Below are 26900 nucleotides of genomic sequence, written 5' to 3' on the forward strand. Positions count from 1 at the left end.
CAAGTCGATGTTAAAAAAATCCAACCAAATGTTAAAACAAATTCTCTGATGTGAATTAGTTACTCTTCTAATATAAATATATATTTTCTGTGTTGAGTTTCAGTGTTTTCTATTACATTTCCGGATTTCTGTTATCTTTTCTTTGTATTTGATTGATTGAGAGGGTGCTAGTGTTATTTGTTGTGTACTTTTGTCAATTTTGATTTCCGGCATGATGCTGACTATCACTATTTTTTATTAATCTGTTTTCATATTATATTTTTTTTAATTGTTTTTTTCTTCTAAAATAGATTTTTTTCATGAAACTCGACCATGTGACATCCAGCCAAATGAAGGCATTGGTTAAAACTATTGCTATGATAAAAAAAATTATGTTAATTTTCTATTTTTGTCTTCATCTTTTATCAAAATAATCAGTATCATTTATCTTCACCTTACATGCCATTCTTGTGTAACACTGATTAGTTGATTTAAGATGTTTTCTAATTATGGAAAGGTTAAGAGAAGGGTGTGCTTGCACTATGTCGGCTCGGATAAGACTATGTTGGAATAGCTGTTTTCCTGGTGTGTTATTTCTATGTCTAATGAATAATGGATGTAATAGGTTAAAGCTGCACACCATCCATGGTTGATAGCAGAATATACATTATATTTAATTATATAAGATAAAACATTTTGCCTCCGGTTTCCCAGTTTTTAGTTGTATAAATTTGTGTTGGTATTATGAATTTTAAATGTAAATATTCAGTTTTTATTGCCGGCCACGAAAATCGCAAAAGCGAGACTTTGTGAGCTGTTTTTTTGGTATGTTGTCATCAATTGTTTAAGTTTTTCAATCATTAGACACACACATACACATCTTTGTGCTAAAATAGATATAAGAAGATGTGGTATGAATGCCAATGAGACAACTCTCCATCCAAGTCAAAATTTATAAAAGTAAACCATTATAGGTTAAAGTACGGTCTTCTACACGGAGCCTTGGCTCACACCGAACAGCAAGCTATAAAGGGCCCCAAAAATTACTAGTGTAAAACCATTCAAACGGGAAAACCAACGGTCTAATCTATATAAAAAACGAGAAACACTTATGAACCACATCAACAAACGACAACTACTGAACATCAGATTCCTGACTTAGGACAGGTGCAAACAATTGCAGCGGGTTTAAACGTTTTATTGGTACCAAACTTTCACCCTTATCTGAAACAATAGTGTAACATCACAACATAGAAAAACACACTATAAAATATCAATTGAAATGGCTTAACTCAATCAAAAGACATATTAACACCAGTGAACATACACTGAACAAATAAATTTGATCTATGATACAATGCAAATACAAAATAAATAAACTAAGGGAAAAATATTTAAAGTAACATTTTATACCGCTTTGAAATGTTAAACAATTTAAGAAAAACAATATACTAGAACAAAAATATCAGCCATTTGCTTTATCGAATTATGTAAATCTATAAATGTCTTTTACATTGTTATTATTTTCCATAAAATTTAAGTTATTATAATAAAAGCTACTTAAAAAAATTATCTAAACTATTAAAGCATAATTTCGAGTATTTTGACAAGAATGGCGCACCATATAATAGATTCTTCCCGATGCTGATTCGTATATTACTATTGATAACATTAAGGACCTAAATTTTGACCCGAAGTGGGCGTCTGAAATAAACATGTCGACGGCATGCAAAAAACTTGTAAATACTGTGGAAAGATGCGTTGATGAGTGTTTAGAAGGACTTGTAGCGGTAAACCCAGGTCTTCGTTTGGTAGAAGGTCACAGGGTCGTGGTCCGCGCTGACATAGAAGATGCAATTGCTAGTGGGAAAGTTAGTCTTATATGTGGTGGTGGGTCCGGCCATGAACCGGCTCATGCAGGTAAGTCTTTATCTTCTATGTTTACTATCAGTACTTAAGTGTGTATTTCAATAGTACACACACACTTACCGAATCCATTCATAAATTTATAGTAAATTTAAATGGGATAGAATTTGTCACTGTTATCTGTCAACAAATCGGGACTGAAAATAAATTAAAATCAAATGAAGGATAACTGCATCAAGTGTTTAAGATGAAAATTATCTATTAAAGTTTTTGTATTTATAATGACACGCATTGATTTTTATAAATCTATACAATTTCATAAAAGGAGCGTATTAAATATTATGATTATTGAGTTTTGAAACCTTTGCCAAAAAAGTGTCAGTAATTTTTAGCCTATATATAATTTGTGGTTATATTATTCATCTTCTTGAAATTATGCTTCGTTTTCCTCATAACAGTGTAATATTAGATGTAAATTATGATTTGAAAAAAATATAATGTAATATGTCATTCGAGGGAAACTTATATAGCGGATGTGGTCGTGTGGTCTAGAGCGCTGGACATGAGGCTAAGCGATTGGTGCTGTAGTGTATCAAAGGTGTGAGTTCGAATCCCGTTGAGGGACAAAAATTTGTCAGCATAAAAGTCTAATTCTAACACTGTTGGGTGTAATTTTCAGACTTATATAAATATTTGTATTAACCCTGTGTCTCAAACACACTGAGATCCAGTGGGCATATATATTGTATGGTTGTCACTTGCTTAGACTTGTTTGTATGATATACTTATTTCTAGTGACTGTATAATGAATTGAATCATTATCCCATACGGTATATAAAAATTGTTGAGTTAGATTGCTGACAAATAACAAATACATTGTGTATTAAATAATAATATAACATCTTCACACGCTTAAAACACATGTCTTATGTCCATCTCTAGATTCGCCTTACGTGACAAGGTAACACTACGACTATTGAAGTTATATTTTTATATAGCGGATGTGGTCGTGTGGTCTAGAGCGCTGGACATGAGGCTAAGCGATTGGTGCTGTAGTGTATCAAAGGTGTGAGTTCGAATCCCGTTGAGGGACAAAAATTTGTCAGCATAAAAGTCTAATTCTAACACTGTTGGGTGTAATTTTCAGACTTATATAAATATTTGTATTAACCCTGTGTCTCAAACACACTGAGATCCAGTGGGCATATATATTGTATGGTTGTCACTTGCTTAGACTTGTTTGTATGATATACTTATTTCTAGTGACTGTATAATGAATTGAATCATTATCCCATACGGTATATAAAAATTGTTGAGTTAGATTGCTGACAAATAACAAATACATTGTGTATTAAATAATAATATAACATCTTCACACGCTTAAAACACATGTCTTATGTCTATCTCTAGATTCGCCTTACGTGACAAGGTAACACTACGACTATTGAAGTTATATTTTTATATAGCGGATGTGGTCGTGTGGTCTAGAGCGCTGGACATGAGGCTAAGCGATTGGTGCTGAAGTGTATCAAAGGTGTGAGTTCGAATCCCGTTGAGGGACAAAAATTTGTCAGCATAAAAGTCTAATTCTAACACTGTTGGGTGTAATTTTCAGACTTATATATATATATATATATAGAATCATGTGCAAAACAGTGTAGGCGAGACCATTGATTAGGTGAACGTTCGTCTGTAACGCCCACAACTCACGACGTATTTATTATAAACATTTAAACTGTGGGGTTGCCAAAGGGTTTCAGTATATATACGAACTACAGTGCACAGTATATTATATACATATTTTATTTGCGATCATAAAATGTACGAAGTCGTCCATTACTATGTAAATTGGGTCGATTAAAAAAAAAGCTGAAAATGTTTCTGTTGCCAAGGGTTTTTCACAAGTATAGTAGTTAGCAGAAAAGTTCACCAAACTATACATTTTACCTATTCAAAAACGTAAATGCAAATTCCACAAGGCTTGATACAAATAGCCTTTTTTATTGTCTAATAACTTGCAAGTACGAAAAAGACAGGACAGAAGTATATTTTGTCTATATGTTTTGTGTACGCACACTTTTTAAAGTTGATCATGCATTCGTTCTAAAATAAAATTTTGACCAGATAAAAGTTAAAAGATGACATAATTGGACATGCAACCGCAATTGTTAAATCGCTTTGACGTCCGAAAAAAAAGATAATAATCAACACATACATTGTAACTTTTAAAGCCAGTTAAATCCTTTTTTTTTGTTGAAAGAACGTGCGATGTCATAAAAATTGATTATCAAAACATAACGAAAACACAAGTAAAGAACGTTTACACTGAAATGCAGTCAAGTTTAGCGATTGATAATTCATTGATAACATTCTGGCGTATCACAAACAAACAACTTGTAACGTCTCACTTCATTGGCCGAAAGATTTAAATACAACAACAATTGTTGTGTGCACGTGAATTGACACAGGTGACCGACAATGGAATGTACTACGTTACTACGAACGTAAAAAACAATGATTTTTGGTCGAAATAATTAAATAAGTATTTTGTGAATTTCAAATAGTGGGGTCGAAATATTATACTAATAATTTGTGTTAAGTAATATTCTTTAAGCATGCAGCACTTGTACCGCACTATGAAAAATATAAGGATAAAATAAAATACATGTGCCGCTTTTATACGGATGAATGTATGAACCACTTTAATTTCTTTCATATTGACGCTAGGTTATTATCCAGACAATGTCGTAGTTACTTATAATAAGGATCTCATAATACTGATCCATTTCAAATTTATGATGGGTTGCACATTCCTCTTTTATTGTTTTCATGCTATAAAACGAAAATAAAGAAGCTAAGCGTTTGTTCTTCAGAAATGACGTGTCATAAACGAGCAAATTGTCCCCGAAAGATCGTACCATGTGTGCACGTGAATATAGATGTACTATGCAATGTACTATCATGGTCACCACGAAATTCAAATGAATTCAGTGAAGGCATGTTGGTGTAAAAAGGTTTGAAATGTTTCATCGGCGAAGATTTTATTTTTGCATGTGTGGAACTAAAAAATAAATAAATACTTGTGAGAAATGTCGTAGTTTATAAGGAACTATATAAATGTACTGTTTTCGATTTTGATTGGTTGAAAATTTATCCTTTAATTTCATACCGTAAGAATAGAGCTTTGCATAACATTGTTGAACAATCCGCCAAAGTAACGTGTGGCATGCGTGCGTATTAAAATGAAATACAAAATCATACATGTATGATAAACTTATAAACGAAATATTAAGAAATTAAGGATGACTACTGTAAAAGTATGTACAAAAATGGAGTCACCTTTTATCAATACATTTAGTGAATAACCACACTGTTTAAAACTGATTGTTTTCTATGCAACTATTTAAATATTTACAATATATAATTTTCAACCGAGGATAGCAAAACAGTTAATTATAAATTAAGAAAGTATATCGCTGGAGTTTATAAAGTACATTTCCTTCCACTATGCCATGGTTTGCCATCTCCATTTTTTCTCTAAACAAAGCATGGCTGGTTACATGTTCTGAATTTACTTAGAATTTCGGGATTTTTTTTTTTCAAAATCAAGTAAACTAAATCAGAAAAAAAATCACACTATCCTAAAACTTATGAAAGAATATGAATAATGAACATGACAGTTTATAACACAAACCCATTTACTATAAAAATCGAGCAATATCTTTAGTATGTAATTTGGTTATTTTTGTAGTTAAGTACGGTTTCATTTCAAGTACAACGTTAATTCATCAAGTCCATTGAATAAAAGATAAGGCAGGGTGAGCAACTTGACAAAAAAAAGGCAGGATGACGATTTATGTAAAAAATCAGGATAAACGAATAAATATAGTCAGGACCTAACAGACTGAAAAATAGAAAGACAGGACAGAGATAACAACTAAAAAAAATGAAGGACAAAATGTTTCATCCAAGTCCTTCACCCCCAATCAAAATAAAATGGTAGCTCCCTTAATCCAGGACCAATTGAGAGGAGACTGTTGAATTAAATATTTCGACGTGACTGTTAAGATTAAAGTTTAAAATTTTACATGCACATGTATAAAAGCTAGAATTGTCATCAATAATCAAGAACACAATCATGTTCGGGAATACGACGATGGAAGTTTTTAACGACCTTGACCGGCTACGTGAATACTGATCAGTCCATTCAGCTTTATAGTACGCGTGTTCTATCGTCGCAGGTGTGAGGTCGAAGGTTTGAATTGACCAATGAAAACGATCGTTCCTTAACGAGTTAATCTAATAAAGTTTGTTTGACTGATTATGTTGCACGACCTTTCGCTAAGCTTGACCGCAGTTCAGTGTAAGTATTCAATATAAATCAAAACACAAAGGTTATTCCTGATTAGTTTTTCGAATTATTTTATTTAGGCGTTGAGACCCTTTGGTGACCTCACAGTTTAAATGTCTATAATAAATACGTCGTGAGTTTTGGGCGTTACAGACGAACGTTCACCTAATCTGACCCAGTCAATGGGATATTTTTGCGCGCCAATCAATGGTCTCGGCTACACTGTTATGCACATGATTCTATATAGATTGCCTAACAATGTAATTTTAACACACTATTTAGTATGTAAATATAAGAATGTTTAAAATATTTACAAAATGATGAAAATAAACGCAATATTTCGCTAGACTAACTAGCTTTATCAAGCGTGCATCTATCCAGGTGAAATCGGATGTAGATGATAAGAAACTTTTGCAGCTCAATGTATATGTTGCACTTGAATTTAGCTGCCTTGAAAATAATAAATAATTTGAATGAAGTTCAAGATTTTTACAAAATTGGTAGTTGAAGTTAGCAACGTCCATTGGCCAATATTACAGGATAAAAAGGACGATGCTGTGTACTAAATTATTCTTTATCTTTCCTGTATCTTTTCTCATCTTTTTCGTTAAGACCATCAGGTTCTAAAGTGTGGAGTTGGTGGATCCAAAAATTTTCTCTTCTCCTTCTCGCCGTGGTGTCCCACTCGGTGTTGACTTCTATGATTTGGAAGGTAACATTATCAAAAGAATGTTTCGTTGAACGAAGATGTCTTGTGAGAGGACAGTTTTTGTTGGTTTTGTACCATGAACGATGGTTATTGAGCCGAATATTAAATTTGTCCATTGTTTCTCCCACATACTGAATGCCACATGTGTCACATGTTAATATATAAATTGAGTTCTCCGTTTTACAGTTGGAATTTGAGTAGATGGTATAATTTTGTTTAGTAACGGAGCTGATGAAAGAACTGCTTGTATTGGCAGCTTTACAACACAAGCAGTTCCTTCGACCACATTGTTTGTAGCAACCGGGAGATGGAGTATGCTGCTTTGCTAATCAAGATGGCACTAATTTGTCACGGATGTTTTTAGGTCTTCTGAAGGCCATGACTGGTGGTGAGGAAAATACTTTTTTAAGATTTGAATCATTTTCTATTATTTTCCAATGCTTCTGAACAATGGAAGACACATTTTTAAAATCAGGATGGTAAGTGAGTACAAGGGGTGTTCTGTTAGCTGCTTTATTCTTATCTTTGTACTCTAGAAGTTCTTGGCGACTAGTTTTGTTTGCTCTTTCTTTAGCGCTTTCGAAAGAGCAAACAAAACTAGTCGCCAAGAACTTCTAGAGTACAAAGATAAGAATAAAGCAGCTAACAGAACACCCCTTGTACTCACTTACCATCCTGATTTTAAAAATTTGTCTTCCATTGTTCAGAAGCATTGGAAAATTATAGAAAATGATTCAAATCTTAAAAAAGTATTTTCCTCACCACCAGTCATGGCCTTCAGAAGACCTAAAAACATCCGTGACAAATTAGTGACATCTGTATTAGCAAAGCAGCCTACTCCATCTCCCGGTTGCTACAAACAATGTGGTCGAAGGAACTGCTTGTGTTGTAAAGCTGCCAATACAAGCAGTTCTTTCATCAGCTCCGTTACTAAACAAAATTATACCATCTACTCAAATTCCAACTGTAAAACGGAGAACTCAATTTATATATTAACATGTGACACATGTGGCATTCAGTATGTGGGAGAAACAATGGACAAATTTAATATTCGGCTCAATAACCATCGTTCATGGTACAAAACCAACAAAAACTGTCCTCTCACAAGACATCTTCGTTCAACGAAACATTCTTTTGATAATGTTACCTTCCAAATCATAGAAGTCAACACCGAGTGGGACACCACGGCGAGAAGGAGAAGAGAAAATTTTTGGATCCACCAACTCCACACTTTAGAACCTGATGGTCTTAACGAAAAAGATGAGAAAAGATACAGGAAAGATAAAGAATAATTTAGTACACAGCATCGTCCTTTTTATCCTGTAATATTGGCCAATGGACGTTGCTAACTTCAACTACCAATTTTGTAAAAATCTTGAACTTCATTCAAATTATTTATTATTTTCAAGGCAGCTAAATTCAAGTGCAACATATACATTGAGCTGCAAAAGTTTCTTATCATCTACATCCGATTTCACCTGGATAGATGCACGCTTGATAAAGCTAGTTAGTCTAGCGAAATATTGCGTTTATTTTCATCATTTTGTAAATATTTTAAACATTCTTATATTTACATACTAAATAGTGTGTTAAAATTACATTGTTAGGCAATCTATAATTTTATTTGTGTAATTGAATTAATCCCTGTACTGATTAATCCACACTCCCATAGATTTGTATGTCATGTGCTGCTATTTATAGGCACTTATATATATATATACACATTTAGTAAGCAATCCCTATTTGACGGGTTCTGTCCATCCTGGTTGATAATAATAACAATATATTATAGAAATTTATGTGAATTAAAATTTGAGAGAGTACTTACCCGTTTTTTGCTATAATAGGAGTATTTTCAGTTCACAGGGACCAGTGTCTAAACTAAGAAGACGATTTAATTCTGACAAACAAAAAACCTTAAATTCTTAATTTAAAAAAAAATATTTTTAATAAATATCTTTATGATAACAGTTACGCACATTTATCATGACAAATATGTACTCCCTGAATATAAGATGGACACGTGTAAAGTGTTAACCCCTAAATGATGATAGATACAATATATGTTTTCAACCTTTTTAACTTCTTATATATATTCATAATTGTAGCGCAAATGCATATTTTTACAAACGAATTCCCATGTAAGATTTATACTTAATCCACACAATTAGATCTGCATCTAAGTCTATATGAATAATATTTTAATTTGTAATTTAAAAGGTTTCGTTGGCAAAGGAATGCTGAGTGGTTCGGTAGCTGGAGCTGTATTTACGTCACCTCCTCCTCAGAGTATACTCGCATGTCTTAGAGCTGTCGCAAAGAAAAATACAGGTATGTAAAAAGAATAAAAAATATAATACTAAAATACCAAGGGGTAATGTGAATCATTATTCAACGAAAGGACGACCAACACCAGGGCTATAAGACAACTGCAAAATGACTGCATAAAATATTAAAGAATTATTCAAGACGAGCAATACCAATACAATGGCATGAACAAAGATAGGTGCTAGGAAAGTTTAGCACTTCCTGTATATCATTTTTTAAATATAGGTTCTAAGTAGCTTTTAACCTATAACACGTATTTTGTCCTGAAAATGCATGAAGTATTTGGCACTGGACGTTAAGCAAACACACATCAATATAAAACGTATTTTATTTATGTACAAAAATACATTATGATTATTCTCCCATGTTATAATTCTTTAAGGACAGTGTGATTTTTACCCATTTACTTACGTTAATCACTACGTTTAACGAAGAATATATACCAAAATACATTTCATACATTTGATTGAAAGATGAACTTAAAAAAGTAAATACGATAAGTACAAGACTGTAAACGTCATTTATGTTACTAGAGTGTACGAAGAATGATTGTAAACGTTGCCAAAATACACCAGTTTATAATACTAGTATCACAAACGTGCCAAAATACACTTCAATTTATAATACTAGTATCACAAACGTGCCAAAATACACTTCAATTTATAATACTAGTATCACAAACGTGCCAAAATACACTTCAATTTATAATACTAGTATCACAAACGTGCCAAAATACACTTCAATTTATAATACTAGTATAGTATCACAAACGTGCCAAAATACACTTCAATTTATAATACTAGTATCACAAACGTGCCAAAATACACTTCAATTTATAATACTAGTATCACAAACGTGCCAAAATACACTTCAATTTATAATACTAGTATCACCATCATGATAACTAGAAACACCTGGGTTTGACGTATTATTATGAGAACTTTAGATCTCTATGAAGAAAAAACTCTTTATACATCAAATAAGTAAGATACTAATTAGGTATTACAAAAAGAAGGCGGCAAAGGAAGGCAAACAATACCATTGATAAAACATAAGTAAGACTAAACGACGAAGCGCATACACACTGTAACACTGAAAACTAAAGACTAAGCAATACAAACCTTATCAATAACTGAAGGTAAACTCAGGTTACCTGACATGGTAAGCAGTTCTCTTTAATCGAGTGGCACCTGTCGTGTTGCTCATGACAAGCAAATTAGAAGAACATTGAAACTTCCTTAGACCAAACAAAAGAGAACGAGTTTCGTGTTTTTTCTCCCTAAAATATAGCATAGGCAGGTATGAATTGTTTAACTTATTTTGTTAACATTGACTTCATTGGGAAATTTCGTCACGATTTCCTATCCTAAGTGTCATCAAAAACTTGAGGGTATGTAATTTGAGTCATATCACAAATAGTGCTGGTACATTTGGACAATCTAAGCACATGTACTCGTATTTGATTTGATTACTTTGGCCTTATTATTTAATATTTAATGTTCTACAGCTGGTTGTGTAATGGTTGTTACTAACTATACTGGGGATAGACTCAATTTTGGTTTGGCCCTGGAACGTGCTAGACATGAACACATTAATGTGGAAATGGTCATTGTTGGCGAGGACTGTGCTGTTACTAGCAGCGATAAAACTGCTGGGAAGAGGGGACTTGTCGGCACCATTCTTATTTTAAAGGTCGGTCTATGTCATGAAGGAAACCATCTGCTAGTGCATGCATTCCATCCGCTTCAGTATTGTCCCAGAAACCTTGCCGTTCTCCGAAACAGACATTCGAATTGTTTCTTCATCAAAGTCAACAGATTCATATTTACGCGTACCTACCAAAATTTGTCTTTATTCAAAATGCTTCCACGTCTTAGAAATATGGAACTTTTGGGGTGCTATATTTTGGCCTAAACTATAAATTTCCCACTAACTTTAAGTTTAAAATTATTTTTCGTCATACAGTGACCATCCATATTTTCCAGCGCGCCATACTATAGTATTCATACATAGCTGCCAATGACTTGTACAGTTTCTTTACAGTAGGGAAACTCGCTGCCTACGTTGTTTGAAGAAAGAAGGATATTGCCTCTGATTCAAAAATCGTAATCGTGCCTGCCAATCCAATTTATTTTTAGACGCCACATGTAACTGGACATTAATCCTTCGAGTGGTTAGACTCAAAGTATGTACGCCTGTCTGCTTGAGAACGTTATGCCTAAGGCATGCAAGATAAGACTTCCAACGATCTGTGTAAAAGATAAAAGTTCTTATTTAATAGTTTTATTTAAAAAGCCGAAATAAAGATTTTTTTTTATATAAAGTGATATGTAGCGATTATACTGAGCAGTAGATGGTTAGTCTTGATGGTACGTTCGTTTTTATGTGTTTTAAACAGTTGAACGATCTTATATAAAGTGGTACAGTTGTCATTATAAAAACGATCTTATATTAGGTGGTACAGTTGTCATTATAAAAACGATCTTATATTAGGTGGTACAGTTGTTATTATAAAGAACTACACAGGGGACAGGGTAAACTTTGGTTTGGCAGTAGAAAGAGCCAAACATGAAGGATACAAATGTGACATGGTGGTCGTTGGTGAAGACTGTGCTCTCAAATCTTCTGATAAAACGGCTGGACGACGGGGACTCTGTGGTACTATTCTTATCGAGAAGGTTGGATATATCTGAAATATTTTTCTGTTCTGATGTACCATTACAATACAGCCTGTTAAGTAGTTTTTGTACAGTTTTATTTTCCTGCTTGACCATCCTACCTGCTATCAATTGTAATTTCAGCACCTTGATCATCCTACCTGCTATTAATTGTAATTTCAGCACCTTAATTAGCTAGAAGTATTATACGGACAATTTTAATATAATTAAAACAGCTATGTGTTGAAATTGCATGCAGATCGGAGCTTGGTGTTGACATGGAGCAAAATTTTAACGAAAATCCATTTGTTACGTGTCATATTAATTCCGGAAAATAATACGATTTAATAAATCATCATATGTATGTTTGAAAGGCTTCTGACAAATGTATAGTGATTAGCTTAGAGAGAAATTAAAAGTTAAGCAGTTATTTTGATATAAACAATACATTTGGATATTGATACATTCCAGTTTTTTCTACACTTAAATACTGCAAGAACATAGGATAGCCGTTTTGGCAAGTAGATGCCGTCATGAACGCGCCTCCAATTGAGTCTTTATAATTGAATATACGACTTGAAAAAGATTTTTGACTTTTATAAATGTTTGTGTTTACGCTTCTTACATGTAACAATAACACCAATAAATAATTGGTGTGGTTAGGTGCAGGAGATGCTTACCCTGTCGACACACTTGTCTCGCTCGCACCGTTTGGACTTCGTGAAATTTTCTCAGTTCTTTTATCATTATTTGTATTTACGATTTTTGAATATTGGTATACTTCTGTTGCTTCATACATTTATGTTATACATTTTGGCGCATTCAAGTTAGTTTTTCAGCAATACCTTGTTATTTTATAATGAAAGTTACAGCTTTAAGGTTTTAAAAAAAGTATATATCAATATTAAATATACGTTTCGAAGTAAACATGACCTATATGTAAAATTTAGCCTTAATTTCACTCCTTGTCATTTTTGATATATTGGACCGTAGCATAATTTATATGTTTATACTGCAAGATATAAGTAAATTGAACACATAACTCACTTATATTAAAATTTTCGTATTGGTATTGATAAATAAATAAACTATGTATTATCAAATAATGTTTTTGATTTTTGACTATTTATTCTTCTTATTTTGCAGATATGCGGTGCTCTAGCAGAAGAAGGGAGATCCTTAGAAGATATTGCAAGAATTGCAAAAGATGCAGTAACAAAAATGGGTAACCTTGTTAAGGACCCAGTTTTAAATTTTCACGTTATGAAGCTAAGAATTAGTTAAAGGATCAGTGGTTTTTAATTAACATTGTTTAAAAGATATCGCTTGTAATACTAAACTTTTAGTTTAGGGTTACAAAACAGTTTGATTCGATTTTGGGATTCATACTAAATGTCATCTGGAAAAAAAAAAAATCCGCGTAGAAAAATCATTTGTCAAAACACTAGATCTTGTGTGATAGAAAATTGATAAGATGTTTTTTTTTAAGTTATTTTAAAATGATTTAAACGTTAACTGTTGTTTTCCGTACGTGTTGTGTATCCTCATTTCACTTGAGGGTTTAAATAGACTAACGTTAATCTAAACGCTTTAATGCTTGATAAACACAAAGGCATGTTTTCACCATAATGATAAAATATTAAGATATGATTTGATTTCTATGGTTTTGTACTTTCAGGAACCATCGGATTAAGTTTATCACCGTGTACAATACCGGGAGCAGGTGCAACATTCACATTAGGAGCTGACGAGATTGAGTTAGGACTTGGTAATGCATATTGTTACTCTTGGGATATCTTTGCTTGAATAATAACTGGAACATATACAAAAAAACACATCACAAATAACGGGCTCAAATTTACAAACACAAAACCAGTCAATGGTCAATGCACTAGTACTACTACGATGGTGTTTAACAACCTTGGTAACCCAAGTGGGTTTCGCACGGTCGGGATGGACTAGTAAATAGTTTTCATACTGGAAGCTTGATCTGAATTATCATGGCAGCCGACTTTGATTTTATCAAATAGTACCAAATGTCGGTTAGTTTTTGAAGAACCACATTGAACTAGATGCTAGCAGCACTTCATTTTCACGAGATTACAATTTTGCGATTCCTATTGCCAAATTTGTTAAAGAGATGCGGAACATACCAAAGGGATGGTCAAACTCGTAAGTCCAAAAAACGAATTGACAATGCCATGGCTAAAAACGACCAAAAGACAAACAACAGTATACAAAACCCAAAATGGGACACTAAAGACTGAGCAACATGATCCCACTAAAATTCAGGGGGATCCTAGGTGCTTCAGAAATTTTACACACTTTTGAACTTGTTCACGCCCCTATTTTTTACTCAATGTTTAGTAGATTTAAAGCAACCAAAAATAAATCATTCAACTTTTTACCCATGTGTGTATTGCTGTTAGCATAGTCATATTAATGCGCGTAAAGGAAAAAAAAACTGTCTACCAAATCTGTTTTAGAATGAAAGAAAATGAACAATTGGCAGATACACTTTTGATTTTATAACGGTGTCCTTATTGTGCCTTACATTTTATTTTAGGAATTCATGGGGAAGCTGGCGTGAAGAGAACAAAGGTATGTTTTTGATTCAAAAACTCAAACCTTTTCCCCTATTCCCCTTGTATGCATCTAATATGTACATTCAAAAATAATAGTTCGAATAAATTCATACATAATTAGGTTTCCATCAGTAGAAAATTTTAAGATTGAATTATCATAATGGTGCATAACAATTGTTTTTCTGTCACATGTTTTACCCTCATCACAAAAAAGTGAGTTTTTGATATTAGTTTATTTTGAATGAGGACGGAACTTTAATGTTGAACTTATTTTACTATTTGCTTTACATTCTCCTGTCGGTGTGAATATGCAAAATAACTTTAATCTTACAAGATATGATGGTCACCAGTCCACCAGATACATGAAAGATATTAATTCGTTCGGCCATAAGAAGATAAGTATTTTTTTCGGACGTTTACGTCAACTTTTCGAATGTTGCAGAAGCACACCCTTTCGATACGCTACTTAACGTACAGAAAAAGTAAAACAACAAAAATACCGAACTCCAAGGAAAATTCCAACGGAAAGTCCCATATCAAATGGCAAAATCAAAAGCTCAAACACATCAAACGAATGGAAAACAACTGCCAAATGTTGCGTTTTTTGTGTTTTTTAGCGGTTAAACTGAGTGTTTCCGGTGTATGAAAAGATATCGATGTTCCTCAATTTATATATTTTTGTAAATTGCTACTGTAATTGAATGATAATAAGGGCCCCAAAATACAACTTATAAACAACAGAAGACATATATCATGAGCTAATAATATCTTACAACATTTTAAAATTGTTTTGTTTGTCCCATTTGGTTACTTTAGTTGGTGACGGCTAATGAAGCTGTGGGGATGATGATTGACCATATGACAGACCCAAATAACAACTCGAGACTAGAAGTCAAATCTGGTATGTAGTTGTCTTCTTGACAAAGTGATAGTGGATAAATGTTTGCTTTATTGTTCATTTCAGCATCCCACTTGTATAAATGTAATATGCCACTTGATGAGGTGTGTTCCTAGAAAAATATTCACCAGGTATGACTGAAAACACACGTTTGAAGTGTCAAAAACATAAAATGATTTTGAGAATCGTAAGGACGTGAATAAAGCAAACCTAGCCAAAAAGAAACTAACGAAAAGAATTGTTCACAATATAGTTCACAGAAAACTAAAGATTGAGCAATCCGACCCAACCAAAAATTTGGGATTAACCCCGATGGTGCGAAAAGGTCAGAAGAACCTGCTCGACTATAAAATGTTATCAAAGATTGTTCCTGTGTGAATTAATATATCTATTATTTCCGCATTTTTTTTACATATTTATATCATATTTTATTTCCATCATTAAGTGACTTTCCATTTTGTTACATTAGGTGACAAGGTTGCATGTATGATTAACAATCTTGGTGGTACGTCTGTCTTAGAACTGAATATTATTGCCAGGGAAGCCATCTTATTGTTAGGTAAGTTTGTATTTTTCTATAAAATATTGAAAGCTTTTCTGTTGTTTATTGAAGTTGATTCTTATGTAAGAATGATATTTTGGATAAGAGTGATACGCATCGACAGGAAAAAAACAAAAACACCACTATCAATAATCATGTTTTGTTTATTTATGAATTTAAAAATAAGAAGATGTGGTATGATTGCAAATAAGACAACTCTCCACAAGAGACCAAATGACACAGAAATTAACAACTATAGGTCACCGTACGGCCTTCAACAATGAGTAAAACCGATACCGCATAGTAAGCTATAAAAGGCCCCGGAATAAATCACTGACTCCTAACTTGGGAAAGGCATATACAGAATGTGGCTGGGTTAAATTAGTTTGAAGGTTGCTTGTTTCTTTGTGATTGTTTGTTTCGATCTATATATAAAATCAAATTTGTGTCGCCTAAGTATGTTATTGAATGTATCTATTTATCTATAACAAAATCGACGGATTCAATTCATACAAACTTCATTGATGATATGAAGAGAAAAATAACTTGCTTAAAAAAACGTGTGTCTATTTGTCAAGGCTTGACAAACATTGCAAAAATTACAACTGAAGTACATCATTGATATTTTTTTTGTAAAGTTAGAAAAAAATGTATAACATAATTTATACAAGATTCCAGAATTTCTATTTTAAAATCTTCAGAATCGAGAGGTGTAGCAGTAGAAAGAGTATATTGTGGATCTTTTACGACGTCCCTAGAGATGGCTGGTGTTTCTATTACTTTGTTGCATTTAGATGATACACTAAGGAATTGTTTAGGTGAGGTTTAGATTAGTTGATTGTTGGTAGATAAAAGTCAAAATAATGTTAGTTGATAGAAGCCTTTAAAGTAGCAATTACTTAATAATGAGTACAATATTCCTCAATGCTCTTCAACTTCGTACTTCATTTGTCCTTTTTAACTTTTGTATTTTTAAGCGTCACTGATGTGTCTTTTGTAGACGAAACAGGCGTCTGTTTTAAGCCTTGTATCTATGATGAGTTTGTTCGTCCTTGTTATTTTATTTCTTGATTGAAAGAAGTAAGTTAATTTTTTATTGCAATATTGAAAAGTTACTTTTTCTTTTATTCAAGAAACTCAGAAGAATTAAATTGTTTTTATGTTTAGTTTGAATTTGATATTTAGTCATCTTTTTTGTATTTTTTTTTGCAAAGGAACAACGTGTTTTATTTTTGGCAAAACATTAAATAGAAGAATAATGATTATGCACCGGGGAGGACGATTCTCATTAGCAAATCACATTGTCTTCTCCGGGACTCGAACTCAGGACCTCTGTGTTACATTGCTTGATTGTTGGTTGCTTAATGTTTAGTGACAAATATTCCATGAATATTCAGGACGAGAACAAGTTAACAATAAATGCAATAGATAGTCATGTGATAGAGGTCGTTCGGGATGAAGGTCGGAAACATTTTGACTGCCACTTGAAAAGGAAGTTATATTGTATAGGGACAGACATTTTGCCTTGCAACAGACCACCTACGGATCCCTCTGAGTTGTTGCAATGGTTCTTAACGTGCAAAGAGCGAGGCACTCTCTTTGCACGAGGCAGAGGTTTAACGTCCCCTTTCGGACCGGACGTGGCTGCGTACTTGTACATTCCGCACAGCCAAACAGGCGCCCAACAAGGGTCTTACTGCTGGTCATATGAAGACCAAGAGTGACCATATTTCTATTCCCCAGTCATCCTCTGTGTTACAATTCAGCGCTCTAACCGACTGAGATAAGAATTACACTAGCTCAATCACTTATGGTTGGGTAAGTATATACTCCTCAAGGAAAACAATCCCCTCACTATTATTTCAAATCAACAAAATGATAAATCTCTTAACAATTCTCTTGTTATAGATGCAGAAACAAATGCACCAGGTTGGGTCCGTCCATATTTACCCAGTGGTCAACGAACCAGAACAACACCTCAAAAGATGGTTACCGAAGATTCACACAATATTACAAAACAACAAACTGTGACGGACACAGTCAGTGCAGGTATATCAATACAAGATCAACAAGCAGGCATATAGCAAGTGCATGAATGATATTACATAAAAAACTGTGGAAAACACAGTCCAGATAAAAGAGATGCGAAAGGTACCAAAGCGATATTCAAACTTATTAGTTGAAAACAAACTGACAGTGCCTTGACAAAAAAAGAAAGCGACGAAAAGGCAAACAACATTACACAAAACACAACATTGAAAACCAAAGACTGAGCAACACGAAACCCACTAAAAACCGGGGATGATCGCAGGTACTCCGAAAGGGTAACTAGATCCTGCTCCACATGTGACAATCGTAAAATACAGCAAAAAAAAAAAGAATCTTTACACTGTAGATGCATAGTGTGAACTAATGATTTTTCTCTGAGTAGAAAAAAGTGAAGTATTTTATAGCCTTACTGGTTAAAGAGGATTAACATTTTATAGACCTTAATAGATATAAGAAGATGTGGTATGAGTGCCAATGAGACAACTCTCCATCCAAGTCACAATTTGTAAAAGTAAACCATTATAGGTCAAAGTACGACCTTCAACATTAAGTTTAGAAACACGTTTGTCCAGTAGTCAGCACTTCTGTGTTGACATGAATTATCATTGATATGGTCATTATTATAAATTAACTGTTTACAAAACTTTACATTTTTGAAATACTAAGGCTTTTCTACCTCAGGAATATATTACCTTAGCTGTATTTGGCAAAACTTTTAGGAATTTTTGGTCGTCAATGCTCTTCAACTTCGTACTTTATTTGGCCTTTTTAACTTTTATTGATTCGAGCGTCACTGATGAGTCTTTTGTAGACTAAACGCGCCTCTGGCGCAAATACAAAATTTCAATCCTGGTATCTATGATGAGTTTATTATTGAACATCCATAAACTACAATTGCCTTTATTTATTGAATGGTATAACGACAGAACATCGTCTATTGTAGATATGAAGCAACAACTATATAATATGGTTAACACGGCTGCAGAGCAGCTGATAGCATCTGAAGAAAAATTGAACGGTCTTGATAAGGAAAGTGGTGATGGTGACTGTGGGAGCACCATGGCACGTGGAGCCCAAGGTACCTAGATAAATTTACGGATATATGATAACTGTGGGTTAACAGGAATGTTTATGTTATATCTTGTAACACTCACGAGTTACAGTAGTGTTTTCATGGTAACGAGGGAGCATTAATATTTGTATGTTTGAGAGAAATATATGGTTTATTAATAAAGCTAACAAATCATAAATATAGACCAAGGAGGAGTCTTAATGACTCCTAATATGAACTGTAAAACAAACATAAAAATGGCATTATGATTGAAAATACTCATGGATCAATCATTTTGTGGTAATTCAGAGACAAAAAGAAAACAAATAGAACTAACTTTTTAGAGACAAATTATCACAATTATTATTGAAGATCCATATAAATTGGTCAGGATTGTGAATGTCCTATGAAACAGTTTTTTTCTTCTTTTGAAAAACAATTGGTAACTGCTTTCATGGCTAGGGTTTTCAAAGATGTTGATGTAATGTACCTGAATATACTGTACGAGTAAAAACAGCTACCTTTTTTTATGGAGAATTAAAATGTCATCGTATTTGTCGTAGGAAAGGTAGATAAAGTCCAGAATAAACAGATAAAAGGTAACATATATAATGCCAGTTTATCTGAAAGAATATTACTCTGAATCATTCACAGAAGAAACGGGTGAGGTTTGTCTGTATTGGTCAAAGTACTGTAATTACATTATACTAATTCATCAGAAAGAATATTAGTCCGAGTCATTAAACAGCAGATACTCATCTTTACAGAAGTTTTATCAGAACTAAAAAGCAAAGACAATCCATTGCCTGTTGGAAATCCTGCAGAACTCGCCAAGAGACTGGGGAATATTGCAGAGGTGTCAATGGGAGGTTCATCTGGCGGGGTAAGTTTATAGAATATATAACATAATCTGATGGACTGTTAGTCCTGAGGGTAACACCAGATCCGTATTCAGTGCTTCGATACTGACGTCATTATAACCTATTCGAGTTTAAAATTCCGTTTATAAATTAAGGTTCCAACTCCCTCAGGCAAAATTGAACTTAGATGCATGTTGCTATTTTGTGTTGGTCCAATTTGGTAATAAAGCTCCTAACGTTTCAGCTTACTTGCGCATCCCTGGCTACAAATGTTAATCGTTCCTGATGCAGGTAAATTAAGAAAAGCCGTTCGGACGCGCAAAGTGTTTATTTCATTTGATATAGACCTTAAACAAAAAAGCAGAACTGTGTAAGGTAACTTCTCATGATGGACTTACACACATTAAAATATCTAATTGGAAAACTAAAACCTTAAAGTCACAATGTTATATCTAATCAAGATTATACCAAAGCTCTGACTTCTTGGCAAATGATATCCAAATGGTAGTAATATAAATATGTGAAACCAATTTCAATGTACATAACATGTTATAATATTAAATTTCAAAATATATATTGTTTTGCATCGAGTAAAACTTATTTAGGGTTATTTAGGTGGTAATTATTCAATGGGATTGAAATCAAATACACTACTTATACTGATACCATATTTCAAAAGATATACATATAAAGACGAAGTCACGCTAACGCTCGTCTAACTTTCAAAATTATGAGCCTGGTATCTTTGATGAGTTTGATATGCTTTGAATATAACAAAATTTTTTTGCATTTTCTGATTCTATATTTTACAGTTATACAGCTTATTCTTCACAACTGTAGCCGGTGAACTACAGAAGGAAATATCTCCTTCAGCTTGGAGCAGTGCTTTGGCTGCAGGTGTAACAACCATACGAAAGTAAGACATAGTTTGTGTATAAGATATAGGCACATTAATCACATTCACAATACTAATGGAAATGTAAGATGTTACCATATTATTAAATATAAATATTATTAATAGGTTTTGTGCCCCAAGATACCGTTTTCCTCCAAAAAATGTACTTATGCATATACAACAAATGTTCATTACATGAAAAGAATATAATAATTTCTTTTAGAATATTAACAAAGAACAAATTGACATTTATTTCCTAATTTTGTGATATCAGCTATCAAATTTGAAATTTCATGCATTTTTTTCAGGAATGATATAATGATATTAATGAAGTTTTTTATTCTTATACTTCCCTATATATTATTGTTTATTCACGTAAAGGTTGCTTACCTGTCACAAGTAGCATCAAATGGAAAGAAAAAAAATTCATATGAAAGTATGAGTTATCTTTCTTCAACTTGTCATATGACTTGAGAGATGTAAAATTATGAAAAGTTATTAGAAATGTTACTCCTATGCTTTAATCTGTAAATCATTAATTTACTGATACTAATACATTGTAGGTATGGCGGTGCTGATCCTGGTGATAGAACAATGGTAAGTGTGATACAATCGAAAATGTGTTTCCCTACCACGATGCTAGAGTATTGCTTCAGAATGTGTAACGTTACTACGGTCATTTTAACCAACAAATCAAATTGCTTAAAAGTGTCCTTAGAACACTGTGATTAGGGACTTTCCTTTTTGAATTTTCCTCGGAGTTCAGTATTTTTGTGATTTTACTTTTTTCAAACTCTCTCCAAAGGAGAGGGGATATACTAGTTAACACTCGTCCGTCCCTCCTCCCATGAAACGTTCGTCAAATTTTCATAGGAACTAGTAATTTTTTGGGGCCCTTTATAGCTTGCTGTTCGGTGTGAGCCAATGCTCCGTGTTGAAGGCCGTACCTTGACCTATAATGGTTTACTTTTATAAATTTTAACTTGGATGGAGAGTTGTCTCATTGGCACTCATACCACATCTTCCTATATCTATTCACATTAGAGCCTCCTGAAATTTTAGAAAACTCTTCCGGTGAGCATGTTAAACGGTGTGATGTGTTTTCACACTTATCGTGCATCTACATTCCCTTCATGGAATACTTAAGTATTCTTACATATAACTGCCAAGTATGAATTGCTTGTTGTTATTCTCTCAGTAACGACGAATCAGAATTCCCTTAAGTTTGGTATAAAGCTTCATGTGAATATTCTTTATCATTTCTCGTTTGAATTATTTTACATTTGTCCTTTTGGGGCATTTTATAGCTTGCTATGCGCTGTAGGATTAATTTGCTCTGTTATTGTTCGGTGATCTATAGTTGCTAACTTCTAAGTCATTTGGTCCCCGTTGGAGAGTTGTCTTATTAACAATCATATTTTGTTATCAGTAAATTAAAACCATACTAAATATTACATATATGTACTTTCACGGTACTACAATCTGTCGATACCTATAGTTTGGCATTGCACAAGGTCATGTTTTTCTCTGACTGTTAATGACGTCTTTACACTAAATCCATTGGATGTTTGATGTGTACTGATTGATATTTTAGTCTTAGATACATGATTTTTTTTCCTTAGTTGTTATTGGCTTTGAACTAGCTGTCAGTAACTGCGAGTACTCTCAGATCTGTACTTTTTTGTTTTTGGGATGTATAAGTACCCGTCCACATCCTTTCTGTGTTTTTGTTAGATGTATTTCTATTTGTATCCATCTGATGAGTTAAGCCTTTGTCAACTGATTTTATAGTTTGTTCTTATGTTGTACTGTTACACCACTGTCCCAGGTTAGGGGGAGGGTTGAGTACTCACAAACATGGTTAACCCCGCCACATTCTTTATGTGCCTGTCCCAAGTTAGGAGCATGTAGTTCAGTGGTGGTCGTTGGTTCATGTCTGTCATATTTGTTTTTCGTAAATTGTTTTGTTATAAATTAGGCCGTTAGTTTTTTCAATTGAATTGTTTCATATTTTTCATGTCGGGGCCTTTTATAGCCGACCATACAGTATGGGTTTTTCTCATTGTTGAAGGCCGTACGGTTGCCTATAATTGCTTACATCCACTTCATTTGAACTTTGGTGGATAGTTATCTCATTGGCAATCATACCACATCTCCTTATTTTTATATACCACATCTTCTTATGTTTATATATGGTACATGCTCGTTTTCATACCCCATCACTTTTCAATATCCTGTTCATCGTATACTTAAAGAGGGAATATCATTATTTAGCTATAGCTAACAGTCGAACTTTATTTCTATTTGCCTCTACCATTAGACATACTGGATAATATAGCCATACCAGTAGTTGTTATTAAACCCGCGGGAAAAAAAACGTGAATTCGTGCATTCCGTTTCATTTTCATGAAAATCGGTTGGGAAATAAATTTGCAATTTAGTGTTCCTCCATGTCAGGTAATAAACAATGTCTTCTCAAATATCTATGGAAAGAACCTCAAAGAGAGACGAAAGATACCAAAGGGGCATTTCAACTAATGTCTAAAACAAACCGACAATGCCATGACAAAACGAAAAACGAGAAAAAGATAAGCAACAGTACACAACAGAACACAAAACAAAAATATTCGATCAAACTTTTAGTGTGTTTATACTTTTGCATACCATTGTTGGTTTCCTCAGATCTTTGAAACAAATATTAATAGATTTGTATATGTAAGGATATGATAAAATTCAGATAAAAGTCAGTATTTTTAGAATTCTTTATTAGTCTAAGATTTTTATTTCAAAATCTAAGTTAAGACAGCCTTTGCCAATGATTAATAACATTAGCAGTACCAATTTTAAATGAGTTGTGCTATGTTGAAGACATCCTTAAAAATCAAACAGTGTTAATCCTTATTTATAAGACCAAGTAAATACAGGACTGATCATGCTGAAAGGCAAAACTAATGGTGGACAACATCATTCAGAAAGTTAACCTTTAACCATAATAAGATAATATGATGTGTACATTTTTGATATGTTAATCAATGCTGCCTTTATTTTAAAACAGTGTATTAATGTTTGAAATTTCTTTCACCATTACTTTATTGATTAGAACGTTTCCGTTATAATAAGAAGTTTGTTTTCCTCTAATTTTTTTTCTACTTTAAATGTTATATTTGTTAATAAGGCATATAAATAATAACAGGAATTACCAAAAAAAAGTATACAACAGACCACCACCGTGACTACTTTAAAACATATACGGACAAAGAAAGACGACAGACATATGGTCAAGATAGCCAGACTTTTCTACTGTAAAAAATAAGAATTCTAATAGAAAACTCATTTGTTTCAGTTGGATGCATTGTATCCTGCTAGCGAAGAATTATCATCTTGCCTAAAGGCCAACAAGTCACCTATAGAATCATTTAAATCAGCCGTCCAGGTATGTTAAAATAGTTGCAGTTTAAAAATGTCAACCTGGTAAAATTAGTTCAAAGTTATTTTACAAAAAATTCTTAAAAGTTCATTGAATACACTAAGAACTTTATGTTTGACCAGACCAATTGCTTGGTTGATGCTTATTTAAAGTCACTTTAGGGCAACAGTCTGCATCGGAAGAGATATACAAATTTATACAGTCCAATAGACTCGGGAAACGGAACAAGTATTGTAATATAAGGATTTTACAAAACGCTTTGGGTTACACTGTAGCTGTTTATATTTTCGAATGTTCGCACTGTGTAATTGAATTGCACAATACGGTCATTCATAACCTTCCTTTATTTCAACAATAAATATATTAACAATTACCATATTTTGTAAAACTTTTATTAGCAGTTAACCTCAGGCATTGCTAATTGCAATATATTTTGCTCAAATGAGCTCGGCTGTAGTGGAAAGATGCAAGGAACTTAGTCCAGAATTTAACTGGTTATGCAATGATCTCTAGTGTTTTTGACATGAAATCATGAGATATTAATACTACTATGTTAGTAACTACTAACTTCAACATTCCAGCGTGGTAGGAAATGCTGACCCCTTTAATGTAACTGTCATTTTTCCTTCTTTGGTTCAAACTCATTCGTTATTTTTTCTCTTATAATCTGAACTTGCCATTTAACGTACAAAATTAAATGTTCTTTTCGTTCACAGTGTCTTAATATTTTCTTCATGTTACAGAAATGCAAAGAAGGTGCTATGAGTACAGCGACAATGAAGGCCAGGGCAGGACGTTCTAGTTATGTCAGTCAGGACAGGTTAACAAATCCTGATCCAGGTGCAATGGCTGTTACTATCTGGTTATCTGCCGTGCTTGACATTCTTTCCAAATAGTTTACAGACCTTTTATATTGCAACTTGATAGAATTGCAATTGTTTTTGCAACCTGATAAAATTACAATTGTTTTTGCAACTTGATAAAATTACAATTGTTTTTATAACTTGATAAGTCTTTCGTACATAAGTAACAATACATATCTAGATTATATATTCACATTTTGTGTCTTGTATTTTAATGGGTCTTCGTGATGTAGAAAAATAAAGAAAATAGGAAGAGACAATCAGAAAATGCAAGTTGAAAAGGTACAAACAACACCAAAAGAAAAGAGCATAAATAGAAAGACATATATTTGCAAATAATTTAATAATTTGAAGCAAAAGGTTCTTCAGAACCTCTAGTCTATTCACCAATTGCCAACTTGTGTTCCGTCTTTTTTCATTCTGAAGCTCCAGAGTTCAGCTAGGATTTTGATCATTATGTACTGTTCTGGGCAGTGTATTGTAGACCTGTTTGTATGTTCGAAGTATTTCTTTTTTTGACATGGTGTCTGTTTTTTTATGGATATTGATTTATTCTTTCCTTTTTACCATTTCATTAGAATTGAACATACTCAAGGATAGTATAACTTCTCCCTCATTAGATAAAGTGATTGAAAATACCAGGCTTTCACTATTGAGACTTTAGCATGAAGTAAACATTATCCTAAAACATTTGTGTTGCAGGCAGTAGGGTGATCCTAGCTCATTTGTTGTTTAATTGCAGTAAAATTACGCATGTTATACCAGGTTCAACCCACCATTTTTTCTAAAAATGTCCTGTACCAAGTCAGGAATATGGCAGTTGTTATCAAATAGTTCGTTTCTATGTATGTTGCATTGGCGTTTTTTTGTTGCACTTCAGTGTTTACTGTTGTTCCGTTGTTTTCCTCTTATAGTTGATGTGTTTCCCTCGGTTTTAGTTTGTAACCCGGATTTCTTTTCTCTCAATCGATTTATGACTTTTGAACAGCGGTATACTACTGTTGCCTTTCTTTACACAACCATAAATGCACCTAACTACATGTTTGCGTATCTGACTCAGCACAGGCGTTTAACAAACTAAAAGATACTTCAGTCGCCACAGAACATATGGTAAAATTTGGGGTACTTTGCTAATTTGCATAGCGGCCATATTGCCTTATTATGAAGGCAGCCATTACAATAGGATTATGTTATGTCCCTAAAATAAAATGCAAATATACCAATTCCTAAGTCGAATCAACAATTTGTCCGCATGTAGGTGAATTGTTTATGTTTTTTGCCTCATAGCCAGAAATTAGTAGTACGTTTGCTAATTAATATTCATAATATGTAAATGAGAATTGTACCACGTGATAATAGTTTGAACTGGACTGGCTTGATATCATTAAAATCTTTAAAAACGGATATTATAATTTGCCCGTCACAGAGTCCTTGTTTATAATCACTCTGATATTTCCGTAAAGTTGTCAGGCGGTCAAAATCAAAAGAATGAACGCGAATTTAGTGAATTTTTCGTGTTTTCGTGAGTTAATTCTTCTTGAAATAGGGACATTTTAACTTTACGTGGGAACCTAGAGTTCAACGACTACACATACAAGGTTTGGACTTGCTTATTCTTTGGACATTCAAGTTTCAAGTTTCATCCCGGCAACCTGTTTTTGTAATGACCTTGTTAGCCAATTTTCAACACGAAGTTTGCAAATTTGACGTTTCAGCCATTTTAGCCTGTATTTTATACTGCAATGTTAAAAGCCTCTCGCTTCGATTTTTATAATAGCTCAGGAACCTTGATTTTTGCAACGACAGTCATTATGTTTCGTTTAAATGGTGTATATTGTTGT

At 33.2% G+C, this 26900-nt stretch overlaps 1 protein-coding gene across 2 annotated transcripts; it reads left to right on the forward strand.

Annotated features, from left to right (window-relative positions):
- The first annotated feature begins 1664 nt into the window (after positions 1-1664).
- LOC127739369 (triokinase/FMN cyclase-like) lies at positions 1665-25259 on the forward strand. 2 transcript variants are annotated; one of them, XM_052251067.1, is made up of 16 exons: positions 1665-1899; positions 9126-9236; positions 10741-10925; positions 13037-13115; positions 13569-13658; positions 14457-14491; positions 15292-15376; positions 15843-15932; positions 16616-16732; positions 17823-17963; positions 18907-19041; positions 19782-19897; positions 20687-20790; positions 21333-21366; positions 24113-24202; positions 24940-25259. In XM_052251067.1, exons 1-16 carry the CDS (start codon positions 1695-1697, stop codon positions 25090-25092), a joined length of 1770 nt encoding a protein of 589 aa, XP_052107027.1. In that variant the 5' UTR covers positions 1665-1694; the 3' UTR covers positions 25093-25259. The 2 variants fall into 2 exon arrangements, with proteins under 2 accessions (XP_052107027.1, XP_052107025.1); XM_052251065.1 differs by lacking the exon at positions 10741-10925 and adding an exon at positions 11727-11911.
- Positions 25260-26900: the final 1641 nt, after the last annotated feature.

The sequence above is a fragment of the Mytilus californianus genome, unplaced genomic scaffold (assembly GCF_021869535.1).
Source record: "Mytilus californianus isolate M0D057914Y unplaced genomic scaffold, xbMytCali1.0.p SCAF_4, whole genome shotgun sequence".
NCBI classification, from domain to species: domain Eukaryota; kingdom Metazoa; phylum Mollusca; class Bivalvia; order Mytilida; family Mytilidae; genus Mytilus; species Mytilus californianus.

Coding starts and splice junctions, on each gene's coding strand:
- LOC127739369 (XM_052251067.1), top strand. CDS start 1,695: ATGTCGACGGCATGCAAAAAACTTGTAAATACTGTGGAAAGATGCGTT. Junction 10,926..13,036: donor GCACCATTCTTATTTTAAAG/GTCGGTCTATGT, acceptor CTTATTTTGCAG/ATATGCGGTGCTCTAGCAGA. Junction 20,791..21,332: donor GGTGTAACAACCATACGAAA/GTAAGACATAGT, acceptor AATACATTGTAG/GTATGGCGGTGCTGATCCTG.